General features: G+C 35.7%; 3 protein-coding genes across 5 annotated transcripts; 1 reads left to right on the top strand and 2 right to left on the bottom strand.

Moving 5' to 3' along the window:
• The first annotated feature begins 481 nt into the window (after positions 1 to 481).
• LOC126852440 (zinc finger protein 236-like) lies at positions 482 to 15,381 on the top strand. Of its 3 annotated transcripts, XM_050597274.1 has the most exons (25): positions 482 to 791; positions 983 to 1,183; positions 1,303 to 1,418; positions 1,513 to 1,821; positions 2,035 to 2,169; positions 2,431 to 2,595; positions 8,252 to 8,389; positions 8,624 to 8,767; positions 8,841 to 8,958; positions 9,095 to 9,237; positions 9,304 to 9,532; positions 9,607 to 9,685; positions 9,855 to 9,990; positions 10,065 to 10,204; positions 10,380 to 10,733; positions 10,818 to 11,052; positions 11,136 to 11,376; positions 11,465 to 11,574; positions 11,654 to 11,896; positions 12,041 to 12,408; positions 12,494 to 12,632; positions 12,739 to 12,848; positions 12,939 to 13,185; positions 13,259 to 13,535; positions 13,849 to 15,381. In XM_050597274.1, the coding sequence occupies exons 2-25, from the start codon at positions 1,066 to 1,068 to the stop codon at positions 15,042 to 15,044; spliced, it is 5,490 nt and encodes a 1,829-aa protein (XP_050453231.1). In that variant the 5' UTR covers positions 482 to 791; positions 983 to 1,065; the 3' UTR covers positions 15,045 to 15,381. The 3 variants fall into 3 exon arrangements, with proteins under 3 accessions (XP_050453231.1, XP_050453232.1, XP_050453233.1); XM_050597276.1 differs by lacking the exons at positions 482 to 791; positions 983 to 1,183; positions 1,303 to 1,418; ... (1 more) ...; positions 2,035 to 2,169; positions 2,431 to 2,595 and adding exons at positions 4,555 to 4,680; positions 5,080 to 5,173; positions 5,252 to 7,994; XM_050597275.1 differs by lacking the exons at positions 482 to 791; positions 983 to 1,183; positions 1,303 to 1,418; positions 1,513 to 1,821 and having other exon boundaries at positions 2,063 to 2,169; positions 2,399 to 2,595.
• Positions 15,313 to 17,994, bottom strand: LOC126852443 (probable tRNA (uracil-O(2)-)-methyltransferase). Its single transcript, XM_050597278.1, has 3 exons — positions 17,902 to 17,994; positions 16,771 to 17,822; positions 15,313 to 16,446 (listed from the first exon to the last, which is right to left on the bottom strand). Exons 2-3 carry the CDS (start codon positions 17,731 to 17,733, stop codon positions 15,556 to 15,558), a joined length of 1,854 nt encoding a protein of 617 aa, XP_050453235.1. The 5' UTR covers positions 17,734 to 17,822; positions 17,902 to 17,994; the 3' UTR covers positions 15,313 to 15,555.
• A 1,069-nt stretch (positions 17,995 to 19,063) lies between these two features.
• On the bottom strand, positions 19,064 to 22,172 carry LOC126852445 (ras-related protein Rac1-like). The gene is made up of 3 exons (XM_050597283.1): positions 21,465 to 22,172; positions 20,928 to 21,139; positions 19,064 to 20,793 (listed from the first exon to the last, which is right to left on the bottom strand). Exons 1-3 carry the CDS (start codon positions 21,829 to 21,831, stop codon positions 20,491 to 20,493), a joined length of 882 nt encoding a protein of 293 aa, XP_050453240.1. The 5' UTR covers positions 21,832 to 22,172; the 3' UTR covers positions 19,064 to 20,490.
• Positions 22,173 to 22,204: the final 32 nt, after the last annotated feature.

The raw sequence follows: 22,204 nt of genomic DNA, 5'->3' as shown, positions 1-22,204 counted from the left end.
CTTGTAATAAACCAATAATAGCTATATATGGCAAATACTTTAGCATCTATATTATTTTCAATTTAATTAGTTTAATTACAAAATTTTGATATCTCCTCATCACTCCTCTCTTTTTCCCGTCATTTAATTAATAGCTAGTGTTTATTATCTTTTATATCAATTGGAAAGATTGTAACGGATAATAATAATTTTAGCAAATTCAAAAATTCTGATATCAAAATAAACAAATTTATAAGATAATCAAAATTAAATGATCGACTCTGTTTTGGATATCAAATAAGATGATAAAGATTAGAGGATAAAACATTTTCCCTGCGTCTATACGAAAATTTATTTATCACAATTCTCATAAGTTGTCATAATTATTGGAATTAAAATAATTTATTTTTTTTCAGTATAATTAATGATGTCCATTACTACTTTTCATGAATAATTGTATATATAGTGTATATGTATATATACGATGTATACAACAGTATATACGATGGCGAGCGCCGTTGATAAATTTTACATATGTTGATTAAGCGTCAATTTGACAGGAGCGATTATCTAATCGCAACAGAGAATCGATTGAAAAGGAGAAATATGCATTTCATCCGTGACGAACGTAAATCAACGACTATTCACACTTTGAAAAAACGAGAAAGAGCAAACACGAAGAACGGTGGTAGAAGAACAACATATGGTGACATTTACATGTGGTAGATGAAGAAAACATCTGCGAGGCAAATATATCGTGAACGAAAGAGTCTCATCGATGGCGTTTTTTATACGCAACCAAAAGTATAAGGGTAATTTCATTTTAATATTGTTCGAGAACTAACGAAATAGTTTCATAGGTTAGAATCGCAGAGATTGATATTTAATTATCTTAATGTAATGGCAGCTCTTTCTTTCTCTCACACATACGCGTACACTCTTTCTCTCTCTTCCTCTCTTACATTAAGGATTGACAGTTAAACATGCTATGTTTGACTTGCAGCAAATTATGTATGGACAAGTACAAACTTGCAGGAGTGATTTTGTTTATTATCTGATGATTGCTATTGTCATCGTGTTAAGAATATGTCTGCCAATATGTTGACAGAGCAGAATGTAATAATGGAATTTACTGACTCCAATGATACAGCGCCGATTGGTTTTATCACGACAGATGATGGTCATACACTTTTCGCAGTGGGTGGTAAGATAGTAGATAATATTTAATATATTAAATGAATAATTAGTAAAGATGTAGCATATTAGAGTCTATAATGTACTGCATATTTTGTTAAAGATCATTGAAGATATAATTTTTTTCAGAACATGAAGATGGCACATTGGAAATTATGACAACTCCTATTACGTTAATGGCACAAAATAACATAGTATCCTCAGCACTAATAAAGACTATGGATGGAAACTTTGTTTTGCATCCTGTATGTGTATTTAAAGCATCTTAAAAACATTAAATACATAAGCAGAAAGTTTTTTTAATTAAACAGTTTTATATAATAAACTTTTCTGTTTTAGCCTATTTTTCAATTAAATGTGGAAGATCCACAAGGAACTGCGATGCAACAAGTAAACTTACTTCCAATGCAACAGAATGTATCTGCGATTACAGAACAACTGAAAGTAGTACAGAATTTAAACGAATGTGCAATTACAGAACCCTTGTTATCTGTCAGAGAAGATAACAATGCATTATTAAATAAAGAAGAAAATTGTAAGAGGCAGACAGAAGAACAGGCAACAATTGACAATCACGTTAAAAATAAATCTACATCTGTATCTACATCCGTACATAAAAAGTCTCCAGGAAGACCAAAAAAGACTGAGGTAATATTGCAGTATTAATATTAGAAATATTTTTGCTATTTTTATTTTAATTATTATAAAATGTGCTCACATTATAAAGCTGAATAAAATAAATTATATTTATATAATAAATTATATTTTATAAAAACTTAATTGAAGTAATTTTATAAAATTTCCTAATTAGTTGAAAATTTCCAATCTGGAAATCATATTTTATTAATATTTCTGTTGTAGAATACACAATCTTTGAAGTGCGACATATGTGGGCAAGAATTTACTAAACAGATGTTATACCGTAGACATATGGAAAACCATGCTGAAGAAAAACCACACAGATGTCCAAAATGTCCAGCATCTTTTAATATTCCAGTAAGTTCTTTTGCTATCTTTCTTATTAATGAAAAAATATATCAAGTACTATATTTAAGTTTTAATTAATTCATAGTAAAAAATATACTGTAACAAAGAGATAGCTAACAAGCTAAAACAGACACAATGATTTCACCGAATAGATCTATTGGTTGATTTTTTGTAAAAGTAGATGAACTGTAGTGAAAGTTACTTCTCTTTTAATCTTTAATACAATGATCTGATTCAGTCTAGTAACTCCATACAATGGCATCATTGCAGACAAATTTCACGCTTCATATGGCAACGCATAATATCGGCGATCCGAAATGCCCCGAATGTAGTAGGAAATATGCCAGAATGGCAAGTCTCAAATCTCATATGCTGTTGCATGAAAAGGAGGAGAATCTCTTCTGTACAGAGTGCGAGGATGCCTTTTCAACAAAAGTAAGTTTTAAAATATTTATTCTGTAGATTAGTTTTTTATTTATGTACAAGTGAAAATCTTTTCTATATTTAAAATAATGCATAGGGTTTTTTCAGAAATTTAATATCTTTATGTTCAATCTTTATAAACGACAAAAAAATTCATTCACAGATTTTATACATGCTATTTTAAGACTAATTTTTGAAATATTATTTGATGGTTTTCAAACAATCTTTATATGCATGTCATCATGATATATAAGATCATCTTGTCGATACTCTATCTTAACTGATGCATTTCTGATAATTACACAAACCACTTTATTGATAACATTCATCATTATGAATATACAACATATATGATTATCATCTGATGATTATAGGCTAAAGAGCTATTTTATCTTATATTCGTTAATTCCGCAATTGATCTGCATATTCAAATTGGCATGAATCGCGTGCTTGTAAACCTCGTTCGATAGATTTTGATTAATTATTTAATATAAATTTGTACAAAAAAATATTGTATAAAATACATCAGTGTCATTCAGTAATTTAGCTCACATTAAATAATCGATAGAATCTGAATTTTATATATTATTATATAACAAATAAGAAAGATAGTATACAAATAAGAAAGATAGTATACAAATAAATTAAGTGATGCTAATGCAATGGACTCGATATAAGATGAATCTTGATTTTAATCCATCCTCCATTCAATCAAAGGTCGATCTTGACGACCCGCAACGTCTTATCTAGTCGTCGCCCGTTGACCAAAATCAAGCGATCATAGAGAAGAAGATAGGAACCAGTGATTCTCTCGTTTCGTTATGCCTATGTAACTGACTGCAGTCAGATAAATGGAAGAGATGATTTAATAATTCTCTCGAATGCTCTCGAAGACTAAGAGAGGACATTATCTCATAGCGTCGTCAAAGTATATCTGGAATAATCGGCCTTGCAATACTTTGCGAGCAGCAATGATTATTCAGCCGTTTCATCTTCATTACGTATTTATAAACGTATCTATGTTAATTAGTAATAAACTTAATTTGAATGAAATTAATGAGTACATACACATTCGAGATAGCATATATTTTCGATTGCGTACTTGTTATTGATTGAAAGAAGAGTGTGTGTTTTTCAATGCACTAAAAATATCTCTGATATAGTTTTGCGATTCTGGGATAATTTTCTGAGTTTACAAAGACAATGAGAATCAGGATCACTCGCAATGTGACGTGGATTAATAAAACATGAGAAAGTAGCAGTCAACGGCGATTATATTAATGCGGCGGGCACGAATTACGCAACTGAATCGCATGATCTCATACAGATCCCTCGCCGATTGCTCTTGCGTTTGAGCGTCGACACGCGCCATACGCCTACATGCACGCGCGTATATAACAATGAAATATAAAATGGACTCTAAGCAATGCGTTACATTGTGTCATTCGGTTGTATTTAAACGAACACTCAGTTGAAGAAGAAAAACTCCACCTGTAGTTCTCTACATAGGATCATAGTCAGAAAAATGTAGAAATACTAGTTTACGCTGTGCTTGACCATTTTAATTTTAATCAGAAAGAAAATTTTAAAGATAATCCTTATACATTTAAAAATTTATTTGAAGAAAAAGAGAAAGACAGAGAAGCCAAAAAAATGTACGAAGCGAGATAAAAAAATAAATACAAAAATACATAGTTTTACATCCAAGAGAATTATTCCAAGAATGAAAGATTAAAGGAGATGCAAAAATAAGAAAATAACGTTTTATATAAATAAGAATAGTACGAACTCTTGATTCTCAAGTTCAATTTTGAATTTATATGGAAATGTTAGAATATGTGATTGTAATCTGATTTATCTGTTGTGAGATTTTGGGCAAATCTGAAAGTATGATAATTGATGGATAGAAAGAGTCGATTATAATGACGACGAGCATGACGAGTATTTCGACGACGATGTAAGCGACACTTACAGTCGCTTCGTCAGTGAGCGACGAATACTCGTGAAGTGTGCACGTGCTCGCGCTTGTCATCTCGTATATCTTTGATGAAATGTGCAATTTCGTCAAAATCGATGGACACTGCACATGTGTCACTAGTGAGTCACGTGAACTCATATTCGTTAAAGTACTCATGATCATTTTAATTTCTTCCTATGAAATTGATTAGGAGAAATAATACATTAATTAATTAATGGTCACATCTTCAAGAATTGCCATTACTGTCTGTATTATATTTCCTCTCTATTATTTTTACGTTTCTTGTCGTTTCATTGCTGAAAAAATAAAGGAATCGAGATAATAAATAGTTTACGTAAAAATCGAAATGAATCATCTACAGAATTATTTGATAATTAATACTACAAATTCTATATTATAATTTTGTTGCGTGATATTTTATCTTTGAATGTAGTCGAAAATAATTTTTTTCTCGGTGGTCTTCCCGGCAATTTTTACGCCTACTCCTCCACGGATCTGTATATTTTTTCTGTCGTCAGATTTGAAGGGTCTTCGAGGAACTCGGCTCGTCTTCCCTTGAAGACCGAGATTCGTGATAGAAATTGTACAGATGATGTTTCTTTCTGATACATGGTGTGACATGATGTAAAACAAAATGTATAGAAAGAAGAAAAGTCAAACATAAATAATTGACGTGCGTTTATTACGTAGGTGGAGCAGATACGTCTCGGATTGAGAATCTACGATGAACATGTGCAAGTGAAGGATAACGAATGTAAAACGAATCTGCAAAGAAGGTGCAGTGGAGGGAAAAACCGCTGGGCAAAATGAAAGTGCCGATAACGCGACTGGCGACTTGATAAGAACCGAACCGTTGAACTTTACCGGGAAGAGCGAGGATATAGCAGCCGTTTCGATAACTCGCTATTATTAGTAACATAATAATCCTAAGAAAATCGCACACGATTCTCCGGATACTTCGTCAAGATCGCTCCATCCTAAGCGATATTTGAATCGCAATCGTGATATTAAAATATAAAAATATCGATGTGTATCACATTGTGTATATGAGCCGCTGGGAGATATATCAGTTTTTTTTTTCGCGGAAGACAGCTCAGCTCAATAATTTTTTGCGGAGGTGCGTGTTTACGCATACAAGTAATAAATAATCTGATCAGCGTGTAAGAACGCATCGAAGAAGACGAAGATTAGAAAGAGACGACCAGCAAAATCTGCGACATTACGGAGCGACAACGTGAAAGAGAGCGATTTAATACGAGAAAATTGATGACACTAGTCAAGACTGTATTTCAGGAACTCCATTCCTCTAGAAGCGCCATCGATCTTCTTTTTATTCTTGCAGTCTCGAGTCGTTCGCGTTTGTCTGACGACGGCACGCGTCCGCTTGACACTTGACACGCAATTGTTCGTTTGCTGCAGTGCAATGATTCGCCCTGTCTCAATCGTCCTCGTTTCCGACTGCCGAAAGAAGAGAGAATCAATGCCGAAGAAATTTCTACGACACCGTCCTTTTTTGCCGTCCAATAAAATTCTTCGAAGTTAATTTTGATCGGAATGCCCTATTTTATTTTGTATATAACAATGAGGATCTAAGAACGTTTTATGAAAAGCTACAGAAAGTGTGAAGGAATATTTTCGAGTGACTCGACAAAGATGCTGTCCTTGCGCTATTCTCAATGGTGGGCGGTGTATCGAAGCCGGAGGTTGCTTCCTGAATCGTTATGTCCGATGTGATTAGATGTTCTGTGCTTCGACACAAAGAATCATTACAGCAAAATCCGTTGTTTTGATTTTAGTTTTATGAACGTTACTGGCATGTGCATTAAAATCTGTAGACAATACGGGGACTAGAAGAAGAGAGATAAATTATTCTTTCCGATCTTTCAATCATAATTGATCTATTGTTTCATTGATGAAACTTTTGCCAAATCTGTCCCGGAACTTCAGATTTTCTATACATAAATTGTAGACAAGGTCTGAATCAATGAAAGAAAAACTTTGTCATTCTTTTTTTTCCGTCTTATTCCCGGAACAGCACTAGTCTTAAAATCTTTATCGTAAAGTCTTATAGACTCACAAAAACTATGCCGTCTCAAGTTTACTTATGCAGATCGCCGACTCGTCACTCGGCGTTTGTCGGCGGCATCTGAAGAATCCGAGATGCGAACGACGAGTTTCTCGCTGGCTTACCGAAATCTTATCGCAGCAGAAGCATTGCGAGAAAGGGAAAGTAAAGTTTGGAAGAGGGAAACGCGCGAGGAAGAGGAGAGCGAAGAAACGAGAGATTGCGTAGGACGATCAAGCGGAAGAGGAAGAGGAGTACGGTGGCCCGCAGGCGGAAGAGAGAGAAGGTAGCGGAGAGGAAGAGCGGTCGACTTTGGGAAGATCAATCGACGTGCGGGGAGGAAGCTGCTGGACCGTGAGCGGCATGCGTGTCGGAAAAAGTGCAATGTCCTCCTTCGGAGGCGTGATACTGGTCGCGGCGACGCGCGAGAATTAAGAGGCCACCATCTCGACGATCTCGGGACTCTTCTCCAAGAAGAGCTCACCCTGCAAGGAGAGAGGTAGAAAAAGAGGGAGAGGGAGGGGAAGAGGGGAAAAGGAGAATTTATAATGCACTGACATATTAAATTCGCTGAAAAAAGACAGAGAAAAGATAGAAGAAGAAGAGAATAATAAAAAAAACAAGGGAAAGAAGAAAGCAAATTTTATTTTATATATTTTATTGCGTGAGATCGTCTGAGAGAAAAGAGGAAAAAAGAAAGTAACAGAAAAAGGATAGGGAAAGAAGAGGAAAACGGAGAGTGAAACTTCATTTTTTTGCAGTCGTCTGTCGCACGCGACTCGTGGACGCTATATAATAAAGCTCCGTGTATAATTTATCACGCACGCTAATTGTAATCGCTCAATTTGGTCCACAAAGGCGAGTGAAATTTTTGAAGATTAGTGCTTTATCTGATCTCTAATTTATTTTGTTTCTTCTTTGACGGTATTCTTTATCGATAGGAGACAATGAGAGATACAACTCATCAGCGAAATTCTACGTACGCGCGACATGTACGAGCAATGATTCAATTTACTACTAGTATGCGATAATTAATAAGTCGAATTTTGTGTTCAATATTTCGTGTTTCTTCGTTCCTTATCATCAAGAAAAAAAATTGTTTCTTCGAGACGAATGATCGATAGTCACGATAAATCGCGGTAGATCACCGCGTTGTGTTCAATGCCTTGTGTTCGTCCTACTTTTTGCTCCAAGCACTGCCATATAAGTACTCACTGCCCGCCGGCGCATATTACTTTATGTTACACGACATAATCTGTGCCGTCTTCCGATATGTCGTTTACCGTTGACTGTCTGAATTTCGCGCTTCTCCTCATCTGCACGCGCGTGTTTCATCTCGCTCTTGGAATCAGCGCTCAATATTATAAGGTATATCAAAGTGTCAATAATCTCTAAATTATTATAGCCGCAAAGAAATTGCTTTGAAGTGAAAAAAGATATTATACTTTATAATGAATTTTATATGTATATGTAATATTTAAGGTAATTTTTACAGAAATATTTTAAAATAATTATTTAAGTGTGTATATATATATATATATATATATATATATATATATATATACATATATATATATACACACACACAAAATTTAATTAATATATTTAAATAATTTTTGTATCAGGCCCAACTAGACGCGCATTTGAAGCTTCACGGAGAAAAGTGGACGATTGAGGATGCTGGTGTACGAAAGTGTAAATTATGCAATAAACAATTCACGCAACCTGCGCTCTACCGAATGCACATTCGCGAACATTATAGGGTGAGTAGGAAGAACTTATCAAGAACCGTAAATTATTCGATAAGAAGATCCATAACACTGACAATGTTCAATGTATTATTCCTTCTCTTATTATCCTTGTTTAATATAATATAAAACTTTTGTAAAGGCTTTTTTTTTTTTTGTCTTTATCATTTTTTTCCTTGTGAAGAACCCTTATGTTGCTAGTAAATGGCTTCGCTCTCCGGGGGTCTTATCGCGTTTATTTCTCCACAGCTACAGACGAAGATAGTAAAGCAAACTAAGAGGGGAACGAAACATAAAACAATGTACAAATGTACCATATGTTTGAAGAATTTCCAAAAGCCGAGCCAACTGATGCGGCATATCAGAGTGCACACCGGAGAGAAACCGTTTAAGGTAAATACTCTTTCTGCATATATAAATAACTGGTTTGAACGATCATTTTACATTTATGTTTTTACTTGTATAGTGTACCGTTTGCAATAGAGCATTTACACAAAAAAGTTCGCTACAAATTCATGCGTGGCAGCACAATGGTATCCGGCCACACAGCTGCAATCTCTGCAGCGCCAAATTTAGTCAGAAAGGTTCGAAAATTTACGATTTTACGATTAATATTACATATAATGCGCTGAAAATTGTACACGATAGAAAAATTATTTTAAATCAATATTTTATATCCCTCGAAGATCTCTTATATTTCTCTATCTTTCAATTTTTCAGGAAATCTAAAGGCGCATATACTCAGAGTACATAATGTACCAGAAGGTGAACCGACATACGCCTGTTCTTATTGCTCTTGCATTTTCAAGAAGCTAGGCAGCTTAAACGGTCACATCAAGCGAGTGCATTCTAATCCGGAGGAGGTAAGCGCGATATTTGCGTATTTTGTGTTAAAATGATTCGGATAAAGAAATGTCACGCTTGTTTAGGAATCCGCTGATAAATCCTCGACTGCTAATTCTAATATCTCTTCGGAAGCTGACATGCGCGCGACGGTCGATAGCGTTATTTCGCAATTGGCGTCTTTGGAAGCTGTCGTAAATAATACCGCAAGTTCCACGGGATCCGCTGAAATACTAAGTGCAGAACAGAACGATATCTTGCAACAGGCGTTGAAAAATAGTGGTTTACCGAACAAAAACGAAATCCCTTTGAAAGGTAATTGTCTCTCACATATTCGCCATTTGTTATGAAATGAACATTATATCTGAATGTTTTTTTGCTCGCAACAGAAATCACAGAGTCGAAAAAGGCGGATTTGCCAACAACATATGTCACATTGTTGGACAAGACTGCTGGCAGTACTTCGAAGTAATTCTCTTTATTTTATGGAAAATATAAAACCACGATAGAAAGTTGATTGGCAACTTGAAAAACTTGGATGATAATCTAAAAATATGGACGATGACTATATTAAATGCGACACAAAAATATATACTATTGTAATTTGGAATATAAATAAAACTATTTATATTTGCAGGAAATATCATGCCATAAAGCAACGTTGCATAGGAAATGTACGGTGGTACGTATGTTCCTTTTGCCCGAAAGAATTCAAAAAGCCGTCGGATTTGATACGTCACTTACGGGTGCATACGCAAGAAAAACCCTTCAAGGTAGGTGGTTTTCATTCATTCAAATCTACAATCGCAAATAGACAATAAATAATAAAGTCATTTTATTTTTTCAGTGTATGTATTGCGTGCGTTCCTTCGCGCTAAAATCGACAATGATAGCGCACGAACGAACTCACACCGGAATAAAGAAGTACGCTTGCGTTTCCTGCAATAAAACTTTCGCGTGCCATAGTAGTCTTACCTCTCATACTAGGTAAGCTTCTCTATCGTATATAATATAATTTATTTTAGGTTTTAAAGTTCATATTTTTATGTTTTACACATGTATTTTGTTTTATTTTTTCGCTGAATTGCATATCTGTATATATTGTATTTTCTACATTAAAACTAAGCAATATTTAGCAATAAAAATTTTTTCCTCTTTTCAGATTACATATGAAACCGCACAAATGTAATATATGCGGCAAGTTATTCAACTCGAGCATCATCCTGAAAAATCATATGAAATGTCACGTGCAGGAAAAGCCCAAAACATCGCCGGAAGCAGAGAGCTTAGTGCCTCAAGTAGTACTGCAGGAGCCACTTGTCATCAGCGACGCTGGTAACAAGATCAGTGTTGCCCAAGTGCAATCGAAACAAAAACAATTGTATGAGAATGCCGGTGTGACCAGGCCGCATGAATGTTTGGTCTGTCACGCGGCATTCAGGAAAGTCAGCCATTTGAAACAACATTATCGTAGGCATACGGGCGAACGTCCTTACAAGTGTTCCAAATGCGACAGGTTTAAGATTTTTTACTTAACTATATAGATTAATTTGTAATGTACATGTATCGATCAAAAATTTTCATGGTACCACTTTTACAGGAGGTTTACATCAAATAGTGTTCTGAAATCTCACTTGCACACGCATGACGACGCGAGGCCATACAGTTGTTCGGTATGCAATACAAAATTCTCCACACAAAGTAGCATGAAGAGGCATTTAGTAACACATAGCAATAAAAGGCCATTTATGTGTCCATATTGTCATAAGACGTTTAAGACGTATGTCAATTGTCGAAAACACATAAAAAGACACAAACACGAACTGGTGCAACGGGTACATATTTAATTATTCTAGAAAGCTAATTGATGTAATGTGTTAAAATAAATGTGTTAAAGCTTCATGTATGTTTTAAATAGCAATTAGAAGAACAAAAGACGCAAGAGCAAAAAGAACAACAACCTTTGAGAGAAAACAAAGAAGCTGGCTCAGTAGCCTTATCGACAAGCATCTCTCTCGCCGAAGATATAGAAGTGTCGTTCCAACCGCAAATGGCGCCCGATTTCACGCAAGCCTTTTCTGATCAGTTTCAAAATATCAGCGTAGAGAAAGATAAGTCTTTCTTATTGACAAACAGTGCGACAACGTCAGCAACAAACCGTATGTTTTCCAACAAATATAAAATGTACATTAGGTTTTGAAAGAAATGGATTATATATATTTATATATATGTAATTATATTTTTCAGAAAATTTATCTGTTGACACAACTAATTTAGAAACTTCGCAAACTTTACATGCTGATGAAACTGGCACTATCACGTTGTCACATTACTCAGGAGATCAAACCTTTACAGCGGTATATAGTTTTAATAGTTATAAAAGATGTGCATTACGATATAAAGAGAAACAAATAACATCAGCAGAAAATTTTATAGGAAAGCATACAAGAGATCGAGGAGACATTGAATCAACAACTGTTTAATATTGGTATGAATCTCGGATTGGCAAACAATTTACCGAAGCAGATGGACGAGACGAATACGAATTCTCTTGACAATTCTAGGGAACAGCCAGTGCTTAATATAATTTATGAGCATAACAAAAATCTAGATTCATCTGGCAATACTATATTCACATCGCAATTCGATTCATTTGACATGAGCCAAATTACGTTACAGGTGAATGCGCTTTCTATGCAAGGGAATGATATGATTCTAGAACTAAAATGTTAGCAATAAAACATGCATACTGTAACCTATTTTTAAATTATTTCACTGATATTTTTTTTATATAAATATGAATTTCAATAATCGATTTTGCAGACGGACAGTGAGATGGATATCAGTTTGAATCCAACCAACACGACGAGCATATCTAGTATTTTGCCCAGATCCGTGGAAGGAGACGATAGACAACAAGAAGAACAACGTGCTATTCCAGTAACTACAGTTGATAGTATGGATGCTTCTGCAATTACGAAGAATGCTCATCTAATGGTAATCAATTCTAAGGATAATTGTTCAGAATTGATGAGCCTTTCGCAAGTATGTCCATCGAAGTATTCGAAAGTCATCGCGAAAGCAGACACTACAAACGGATTAATTGAAATGCAAGACACGACTAAACATGAAAAAGTGTCACAGAAAAGTAATGTTATATTATGCGAGAGCGAGAGAAACTCTTTATTCATGTAAGTCCTTCTTATAAGTCTCTTCATAATTTATATGTAAAATCCTGTTATCATAAAGCAATTAAAAGATATGTGATACTTACAGGAAGAACTTCCAAAGTACGATACAGCCAGATACACTCGTTTCTTCAGGAACGAATAATTCTGCCAAAATATCGGAGTACAATAATTTATTGGAGTGTCACATATGCCATCGTAATGGTTTCACAGCAGAAAGATTGAAGGTAATATTTTCGGAATATTTGTATATTACGATGTGAGATATTGGTTATTATAAGTCACGTAATAAAACCGATTTAATATTCAATATAATCGACGTAATTTCCGCAGGAACATTTGGAATCTCATTGCGGTGCCAAAATTTATGAGTGTTCGAAGTGTTCCCAGCGATTCCATACAAATGGTGGTCTCAACAGGCACACAAAGAGGCTGCACACAGAGTAAGCAAATTGATAAAACAATGAGAAATACATCTCTCAAATTCATTTCAGTAGAACATCTAAAATTTTCTGATTTTGTATAATGTGCAGGTTATTGAAATGTACGACTTGTAAGAAGGTGCTGGACAGTAAATCGCAATTGAAACATCACAGCAAAATGCATAGTGGGGTTTTGAAAGTTGTACGCCTGGAATCGAATGAAAAGGATGTAATCTCCTCCAGTTCCCGTCTTCCGTCTATAACGGTGCTAGATGTCCAAATGAACACAGACTCGTCGGTATCCGAGAAAGTATTGATGGACGCAGTTGCTGAGAGGAAAAGCATGGACCGCGTAGATGTGAGTACACATATATTTTCATCGCTTTTTAAAATATTTTTATATTTCCATCAAATGGCATTCGATCGTTCAGGAAAACACGGAGAGGAAAGAGACAAAAGAATATACGAACAAATGCAAGTATTGTCCGAAAACTTTCCGAAAGCCAAGCGATCTTATTAGGCACATTCGCACGCACACGGGCGAACGGCCATACAAGTGCGATCACTGCAACAAGAGCTTCGCGGTTAAATGCACTCTGGACTCGCATATGAAAGTTCATACGGGCAAGAAGACATTCTGCTGCCACGTATGCAACAGCATGTTCGCTACGAAAGGCAGTTTAAAGGTCCACATGCGACTGCACACGGGTAATTTCCCAAATCATTCCAAGTATTGTAAAGTATGTTAAGTATGTTGAAGGAGATAAGAGAGAAAGAATCTTTGTTTAAAATTAAAACTTTTGCTACATTCCATGCTTGCATTTTTCTGTAACTTAATATTTTATTTCAAAATTTATATCTATAAATGAATTGAGATTAAGGAATAAATTCTAGTACCAATAATGTTTCATCAATTTAAGATTTTCAAATGTCAGAGTTATATGTGCGTGATGAACATAAACATTTTATTTAAAACTTGAATAGATTAAATTAGGTATAATAATTTGCGATAAATTTTCAGGTTCGAAGCCATTCAAGTGTCCCATGTGCGATCTGCGATTTCGCACTTCGGGTCATAAAAAGGTACACATGCAGAAACATGCAAGAGAACATAAGAGCGGCGCGAAGCGCAAGCCTAAACACCAAAAGGTCGCGGCAGTAGCGGAAGTAGCGGCTAGCCTCGAAAAGATTGGCAACAGTTCTCTGGACCAAACATCGAGGACGACGATGACGACGACGCCAATCGTGATTAATGGCAGCGAGGTTGCACCATCGCAGGATCTTGATTATTCTTCGTTAGAGCATACTGAAATGAATCTTAATAGCGCGGTTCATTTGTCGAATCAAATCACGTTTAATCATACCGACGCGACGACAGCGACGATTCTTAACAACAATTCCATGCTGTCTTTGAATGACAGCAACGAGCTGGTGGCGAATCTGCAATTCCTGCTAGCGAACGGTCTCGTTACTATTCAAACAGACGATACCATGCTGACGACGCAGTCAGCAGGAAACAGTGCCCCTGAAATGCCAACTAACGTGATCGAATTAGTTGGTACGAATCCTTTCCAGGAAGCTTGCAATCTCAGTAACGCTAATCATCAAATAGTGATAACCAACCAGGTGTCAACTGAAACGACGACCACAAGTACGAGTGACGCGGCGATTATTCAAATGAACAATTGTTTGCCACCTGTTTCCATAGTACAGATGCAGAATCAAGGTATGAACATTGGTGATGACGCATCCAAAGCAAAGATAAGCAATCAATTGACAACAACATGTGTCAATCAAGCGGTGGCAATGGAGACAGCTAAAACCTCGACGCAGTCATCGCGAAAGGAGTGCGACATATGTGGCAAGACATTTACAAAGCCGTATCAGATGGAGCGGCACAAGCGCATCCATACAGGCGAACGGCCATACAAGTGCGAGCAATGCGACAAGTCATTCGCGCAAAAGTTTACGCTGCAGCTACATCAGAAGCATCATACCGGCGACCGGCCATATCCCTGTCCACACTGCAAGCATTCGTTCACGCAGAAATGCAATTTGCAAACTCATCTGAAGCGTGTTCATCAGCTGGTTATGCTTGATGTCAAAAAACTGAAAAGCAGTCAACAGATGTTAGGCACACTTCTACAGGAAAATCAAGGAGCAGACACTAAATTGATGAATCTGGATGATATACTAGTGGTCGATTTTCTTAAGTGAACATTTAAGGGAGCTCTTTTCAAAGAGCTTTTTTCAGAAGATCCAACTCTGTAATTCGAACAGAGAACATAGATATATAATATAATGTACTGAAAAAATGTGCCGTAAACGAGTTTTCGATGATTGAATACTACGCTTCAAAATATGAAGAAACATGAAGAAACAAACATGAAGAAAGAAGTTTCGAATTTTAGACATAATTAGACATAAATAATTAAAGCTGTGATGAATGAGAAATATGTTATATATCTGATGCTATAACAAAATATTTATATATTCGAGATGTAATTTAATACCTCGTTTAACTAGTTTACACTATATTGTTTTGTAATGCTAATCCACATTGGTAAGACCATTGCATATGTGTTCTTTTCATTTTAGCTTTGACGTGCGACAATGGACATTTATTTTCTTTTTTTATTTAAAATAAAATATATTATTAAATGCATCATAGCATTTAAATAATAGAATTCCAGATTATAAAACACAACACAATAAGCAATAAAGGAATTCAATGTTGAAAGTCACAGTCGATTTCGAGAGCGGGACACCCATCGGGATGATTCTTGTGAAACCAACAAGGTTTAATTTTTCTTAATGGTTTGTTGTTCTTTTTCTTCCTGGTTCTCTTCTTTTTATCAACAATGCCGGGAATCCGAAATTGCACTTTTCCTTGGGTGACGCAGAAAATATGATTATGATTCTTCAATAAAGTTTGCAGTCCTCCGCACTCGTTTCGTAGCTGTTGCAGCATCTCGGGCGCTAACAACTTTGCCACCTCACCGATGCTGATTTGTCCACCGGCGTTCCATGTTTCACCAGATCTCCGTTCCAGCGATATTCTGCGATTGGCGCGCAAAAGATGTGCTACGACTATGTTAACTATGTTGAGAATTAGTTCTCTATTTAATTGCGTGCAGTTCCGCGTTCGTTCCGTCGAACTCCTCGGTTTAAAGCTTAGAGACCACGGATCATCCTTTGCTTCGCTACGTACGATTTCTTTCAAAAGTGAGGTGGTCGATCTCGCATTTATAATTTTCTGAATGTCGGTGTCCAGCGTCTCGGAGTTCTCCCTCGCGTAAGTCCTCTTCCATCCAATGAAACAAGTTCGCTTAGTCGACGGAATTCGTAATTTGTCCATTAGCGTAAGAAAACCGCAACCTTCGCATATACTCTTAACGTAAGACATGTACTCTAAATATTGACTCTCGCCGGCGTTGCACCGCCGATATTTCGCGCCGTCGAATTCGTAGGCGCAGCACGGTAGCAGGAAGAATCGACACTCATAAGAACTGCGCGCCGCAATTACCGGGATCCACGGAGTGAGCTCGTCTGAATGATTCCCTATGATCCAGTCCACTCCGGGAAAAATTGTCTCTGAGGATGGAACAATCGTGTTGACCTAGTACATAAAAGTCACAAAATTATTGTATTAGAATATGTACAGTAAAAAATTATTATTAATATTTATAACAGAATGTAACAGTGTAATAGAAATATTAGTAAAAAGCGTTATTAAAAATAACACATTAGTCCATAAATTTGTGCGTAATTATTATATAATAATATTTATCAATTTCTGATCTTATAAATAGTATAAAAGAATTGCCGATAACAAATCATTGTCAATGAGTAAAAGAAAATATGTGGATATAATTATGGACTAATATAACATCTGAAATTATTTGAGTAAATTATAGTTGTATAGCGAATATTATATACATACTTGCAAATGAGTACTTTTTGAGAACAGGTCCCAGATCTTTCTCCTGCGCAAATCAATTCCTGTTCCTTTGTGACCTTCGCTAGACAAGATGTGGACGAGAAGACCATTGCCGCAGCCGAGATCAATGAATGATTGCAACTCTTGCATATCCTTTTCCAATCTTTCTTTTTCCCATAGTAGCAATAGGTATGTTGCGATCGCGATATCCTCATAAACAAACTTTGCCGGATCTGTATTCTCTGGCCATATTTCCACCATTTTCATGCCATATTTTTCCTTTAAATGATTGTATAATAAGGTGTACTTCTCAATGGAAACAAGACTGAGAGAACTGATTTTCGAATTGGCTGCATCATTCTCGCTTTCCATCCACTTTATCAGACGTGGGAAAAACTTGAATTTCAGCCAGTCACAACTTTTGCCATAGTTATCAGCGTCCGATTTATATACATTTATACAGGTGGAGCCGTATTCATGATGCTGTATACTATAAGGTGTATTCGGACCTAAAGACTGTTTATCCGAAATGATCGGTTTATGAAAACTAATAACGCTGGTGGATCTCTTGTCAATAAATATAAATTCTAACGTAGGCGAAAATATCTGTGTATTGCGAGGTAGAAGCTTTTTCGTACATAGATACACTTTATCATCATTTAATACCTTAAACGGATCTGTACATTCAAATGATTGACAATATTCTGTGATATTTAAAGCATCTAATAAGTCTTTTATATTTCTTGAAGGTAAATCACACTCGAAATCATTAGGTTGAATATGGAGTTTCTCAATGCGTTCGAAAATATCCAGAACATTGCAACTGACTATAATTGTTAATAGCTCATGAGATCCTAGAATCCTACGATTAACAACATGAGGATTTCTCATCCAGATTGTGATTGCTTTCCAAAAGTGCAAGACACTGTTGTTGGTGCTCTCGCTAGCAATCTGTTCAAAATTCATTTTTCTATCTAATACTAATATATACGTACATTAAGATATATATTGATTATTTATCATTTTGACACTGAAGTGCTATCTGGTTGTTTATACTGTCAAACAAGAAAGATATAAATTATTACTGATTCAAATAATTCAAACTTAATTTACATGTGAATAACGAGAAAATACCTTTTGTATCACCCACTTGGCATCTAACAATGCTCGTTCCATAATTTGCTGTATACGTTCCTCATCAGATTCTGATGCGTGTTGCTTGAAACTCTTAAAGAGAAATAAGCTTTTGTTAATTCAAAAGTTATTAATGAAAAGAAAATTTGCCATCTCTAAGATTATTTTTTTCGCGAAGAAACGCATTTTTCTCTCTATTTCCATTAGAATATTCCATTAGAATATATTTAATATTTTCAATTTTAATTGTTATACATTCAATTTTAATAGATTGAAACTTTTTTTTATTATACTTCTGTATATATTCAGTTATTCAAATTGATTTTTCGTTATCGAGTAAAAATATTTTTCACGTACTTGTTTGACGGAGTGCTTGTAAAACTGTTGCGTATGTTTGGGTAGTTTTTCGCATTCACGTAATAAATATTTATACAATTGCTTAGGCGTATTCGCTGCACTGCCAACTCGGTTCGCCATTGTTTATCCGAAATCACGAGAAGCACATATGGGACCATTACTCCTCTTTTTCCTCAACTACTATTTTCGACATATGGTATCTCATGCAATGATTGCTAATTATGTACCAGTTATTGATAAAATAGAAAGTGAGGATATCATTAATCTGTTTAAAATTTTAAATTAGACAATAGCAAATTACGTTTTTATTTTAGTATCTTCTTAACGAAATACTTTAAAAAAGTTGGAATATTAAATAAAAAAAGGAAAGAATAAATCGATACAGGAATTAATATTACACAAAGATCAAATTTTTTTACAGAAAGATATAAAAAGTCAAAATGTTAGTATAATTGTAAAATGTGAATTGTAAAATCTACAAAAATATAAAATAATTTGAAAATTAATTGAAAATTATAATGCATTAGTAAATATATAAAAACACTTGAATTTTTAATGTTTGATTGTAACACTTTGCTGCAGGAAGTTATCTTAACTTACACAGAGAGATTGTAATTCTTGTTCTTTGATTTCACAGATTTAAAATTTATATTTATATTCAATTTTTTTCAATCTAAACAGGATTGGAAATCCTTGGGAAGCCCAGATCTTTCACTTTTGTCAAATGACTGATCTATTATTGAGCTATCTAAGCTGTCCACATATATTATCTCTAATTTTAGGCATGACATACATAGAGAGACTATTTTCATTTGTGATGAATAAATATTTATATACAATTTATTTTTGATGCGCCACACATGATATAAAAATGAATTACAGCAAATTAAGTCTGTGATATTATGCATTTTATCGTTTTGAATCTTATGCAGTCTTATTCGCGTATAATTTCATATGCAATACACATCCATAAAATATCCGGAAGAAAATTTCAATTAAGATCACAGCAACTTTCATAGCAACTTGAAGTACAAATAATGTAAATCGTCAAATACCACGGATGTATTTTCGCGCTAATTATTAATGTACCTCTATCGTCATTGATATATCGCTCGTACAAATTCATACTACTACATCACATATATTTATATCAAAAACGCGTCTTACTAAATATCATTGTTATCAATATCGCTTACGCTATATATATATTTTGTGTATATATGTGTGATGTCACGCGGTTATCGTCGATCTGCGAAAGTGTAACATGATATTTTAAAGTTACTATTACATTCTACTAAAATACCAATATATCAAAGATATTAAAAAATAAATATATATATATATATTTATATTTATATACATACATATATATATATATATATATATATATATATATATACATATATATATATATAATGTCGCAACAAGTAAAAAGAATATACAATTGTTATACACCACACGTGGTTAAAAGAACCACCTAAAATCCTCGGTAAAGAGAGAGAAAGAGAGAGAGAGAAACAGAGGGAGAAAAGGTGGGAAAGAATTAATCTTTACCGCAACAATTTAAACAAAGATATTACATGTACGAAAATCACAACCAGCGAGTAGCCAATTACTATGCTAGTATAACAAAAATATGATTAATATTATACAATAAATTATACCACACTTATGTGCGGCTTCAGGAATTTTACGAAGGCAGCACTCGCTCGCTCCGTCTGTCAGAATTGTAATTCGATAAACAATTTACTCCCAATAATGTCTAGATCTTTGCTCAATATATTGTCGCGTGTGCGATAAGCAATCCTTAAATACTAATTATTCAATTAGGCATCATATTTTCGGTTTTCTAGATAATATCCTATTTGGCATATTATTCTGGCAGTTTGTTAGTTCGTAAAATATTTAACGCATATAAAAAATATAATAGGCAATCCGTGCAGATGAGCGAATTATGTTAAAGTGTCGCGTGTAATAGGGCTGCCCTCGATGTTTATTTTCGCGCACGGAAATATCTATTAATAATCTTGTCTCGTCTAAAATCTAAATAACAAAGTATCAACTGCCTCTCTTTGTATGTCGAGATAATCTTTAATGTACTTAGCTACCCAGTATACCATGCTAATAGGGAGGGACAGGTTGATTCTGACAAAGAGGAGAGCGACTGCCTATGATCACAGAGGGATTCTAAAAAAGTATAGAGTCTATCTCACTTATAACAGGATTGTTACTTTAGGTCTCGCTCGAAGACGGGCGTTCCCAGCAGCATAACCATCTACGCCACAACGGGGGCGGCTTCCTACGACGATACAATAAATTGGCGCCTCCGCGTCGCGTATTGAGGGCACTGACTATCGCTTGATCGAAGGCCTCCTTGAGGTCGTGTTGCGTTAACGCGGATGTTTCGACGTAATTGACGGCGCCTAGTCTCCGCGCCAACTGATGACCCTGGATAGTGGTGATTGGCGCCTGACCGTATCTCGCCAGTTGCAGCATCAGACGTACATCCGATCTTAGGTCACTTTTCGTTCCTACCTGGAGAATTATGATGACAATAATTACATTATTGTTAGACTCACAATATTTTATTAACATTATAAATATAATATTAACAGAGATAAATATAATATTAACAAAAATTTTTTATACAATCTATTTGTAGACTATACCAAAATAATTGGAGCACTGGGGCAATATTTGCGCACTTCATTGATCCATCTAGAAGCCACGCTGTGATAAGAGGAAGGACATACAACGCTGAAGCAAACTAGGAACACATCTGTCTCGGGATAGCACAATGATCTCAAGGGATCAAAGTCGTCCTGGCCTGCTGTATCACATAGCTGAACATTCAGCGGTTGGCCATCGACATTTACAACCACTGGATAGATATTATTACAAAGATGTTAGTATATGATGGATTAATTTAATATATTTTTATTTATTTGTGTTTGAGAGGGTCAAATAAAAACAAAAAGAAGAATCTAAAATAATAGAGGAAAGCAAATGTAGATACTTTACTGAATTGACAAGCATATTATTCTGATCATTTTTCAAAATTGCACTTTATAAAACAAACTGTATATAATATCTGTATATAATAACTGTAATATGTATCACTCCACAGATACTCGCAGTATGTATCCTTGATTTACAATCTTGAACCATATTGTTATCAAACACACATATTCCAGAGCTATACAAACCATTATAATTGTCAAACGCAGTTGGCACATATTCCCCAGGAAAACCGTTGGTAGAGTACGAAACCACCAAGCTGGTCTTGCCGACCGCACCATCGCCCACCAAGACCACTTTGATCCTTTTGTCGAGCGGTGTCGCAGGCTGCTCCGTCACACTTTGATTTTGTGCTCCAGTACCTATAGCTGTCGACGATGAAGTTGTCGTTGCCGTCGCCATCGTCACCATCGTCGTCATCGGCTGTTGCTGCTGTTGTTTAGTGATCTGCATCTGCATGGTCTGTCCGCCCTTGAGCAACGGCCTCGTCCAGTTGGTGTGCGAGGACGGCGGCATTGTCTCGTTCTTGATCTTACCGCAGCCCCGACCTTTCATGCGTCAGATGAGGCTACTCCGCGAATGCGACGGATCCCTCCTTGTAATTCTTCTCGACCTCCTCCTCGGCGCCGATGTGGACGACGTCGTTGCTTTACTTCAGGATAATGCTGTTCCGGAGCAGCGTCGCGTCGTCGCGCTTGTCATGTCTCCAGGAACAAGATCATTGGCCACTGGTTGATCCGGTGTGATCTTCGGTGGACGCAAAATATACCGTCGGGATGCTGCTATGGGACCGTAACAGGGCAAATGGACAGACCAAGACAGACGGCGACGATGATGGAAAACAATGGGAACTGACGAGAGTGAGCGCGAACCAATTGTGATCGCGCGGCGGACCAAAAAAAACCAGTCCGACGATTCACCTGCCGCG

Source organism: Cataglyphis hispanica, chromosome 10 (genome assembly GCF_021464435.1).
Source record: "Cataglyphis hispanica isolate Lineage 1 chromosome 10, ULB_Chis1_1.0, whole genome shotgun sequence".
Lineage (NCBI taxonomy): Eukaryota > Metazoa > Arthropoda > Insecta > Hymenoptera > Formicidae > Cataglyphis > Cataglyphis hispanica.
This window is presented reverse-complemented; position numbering and strand designations above follow the sequence as displayed.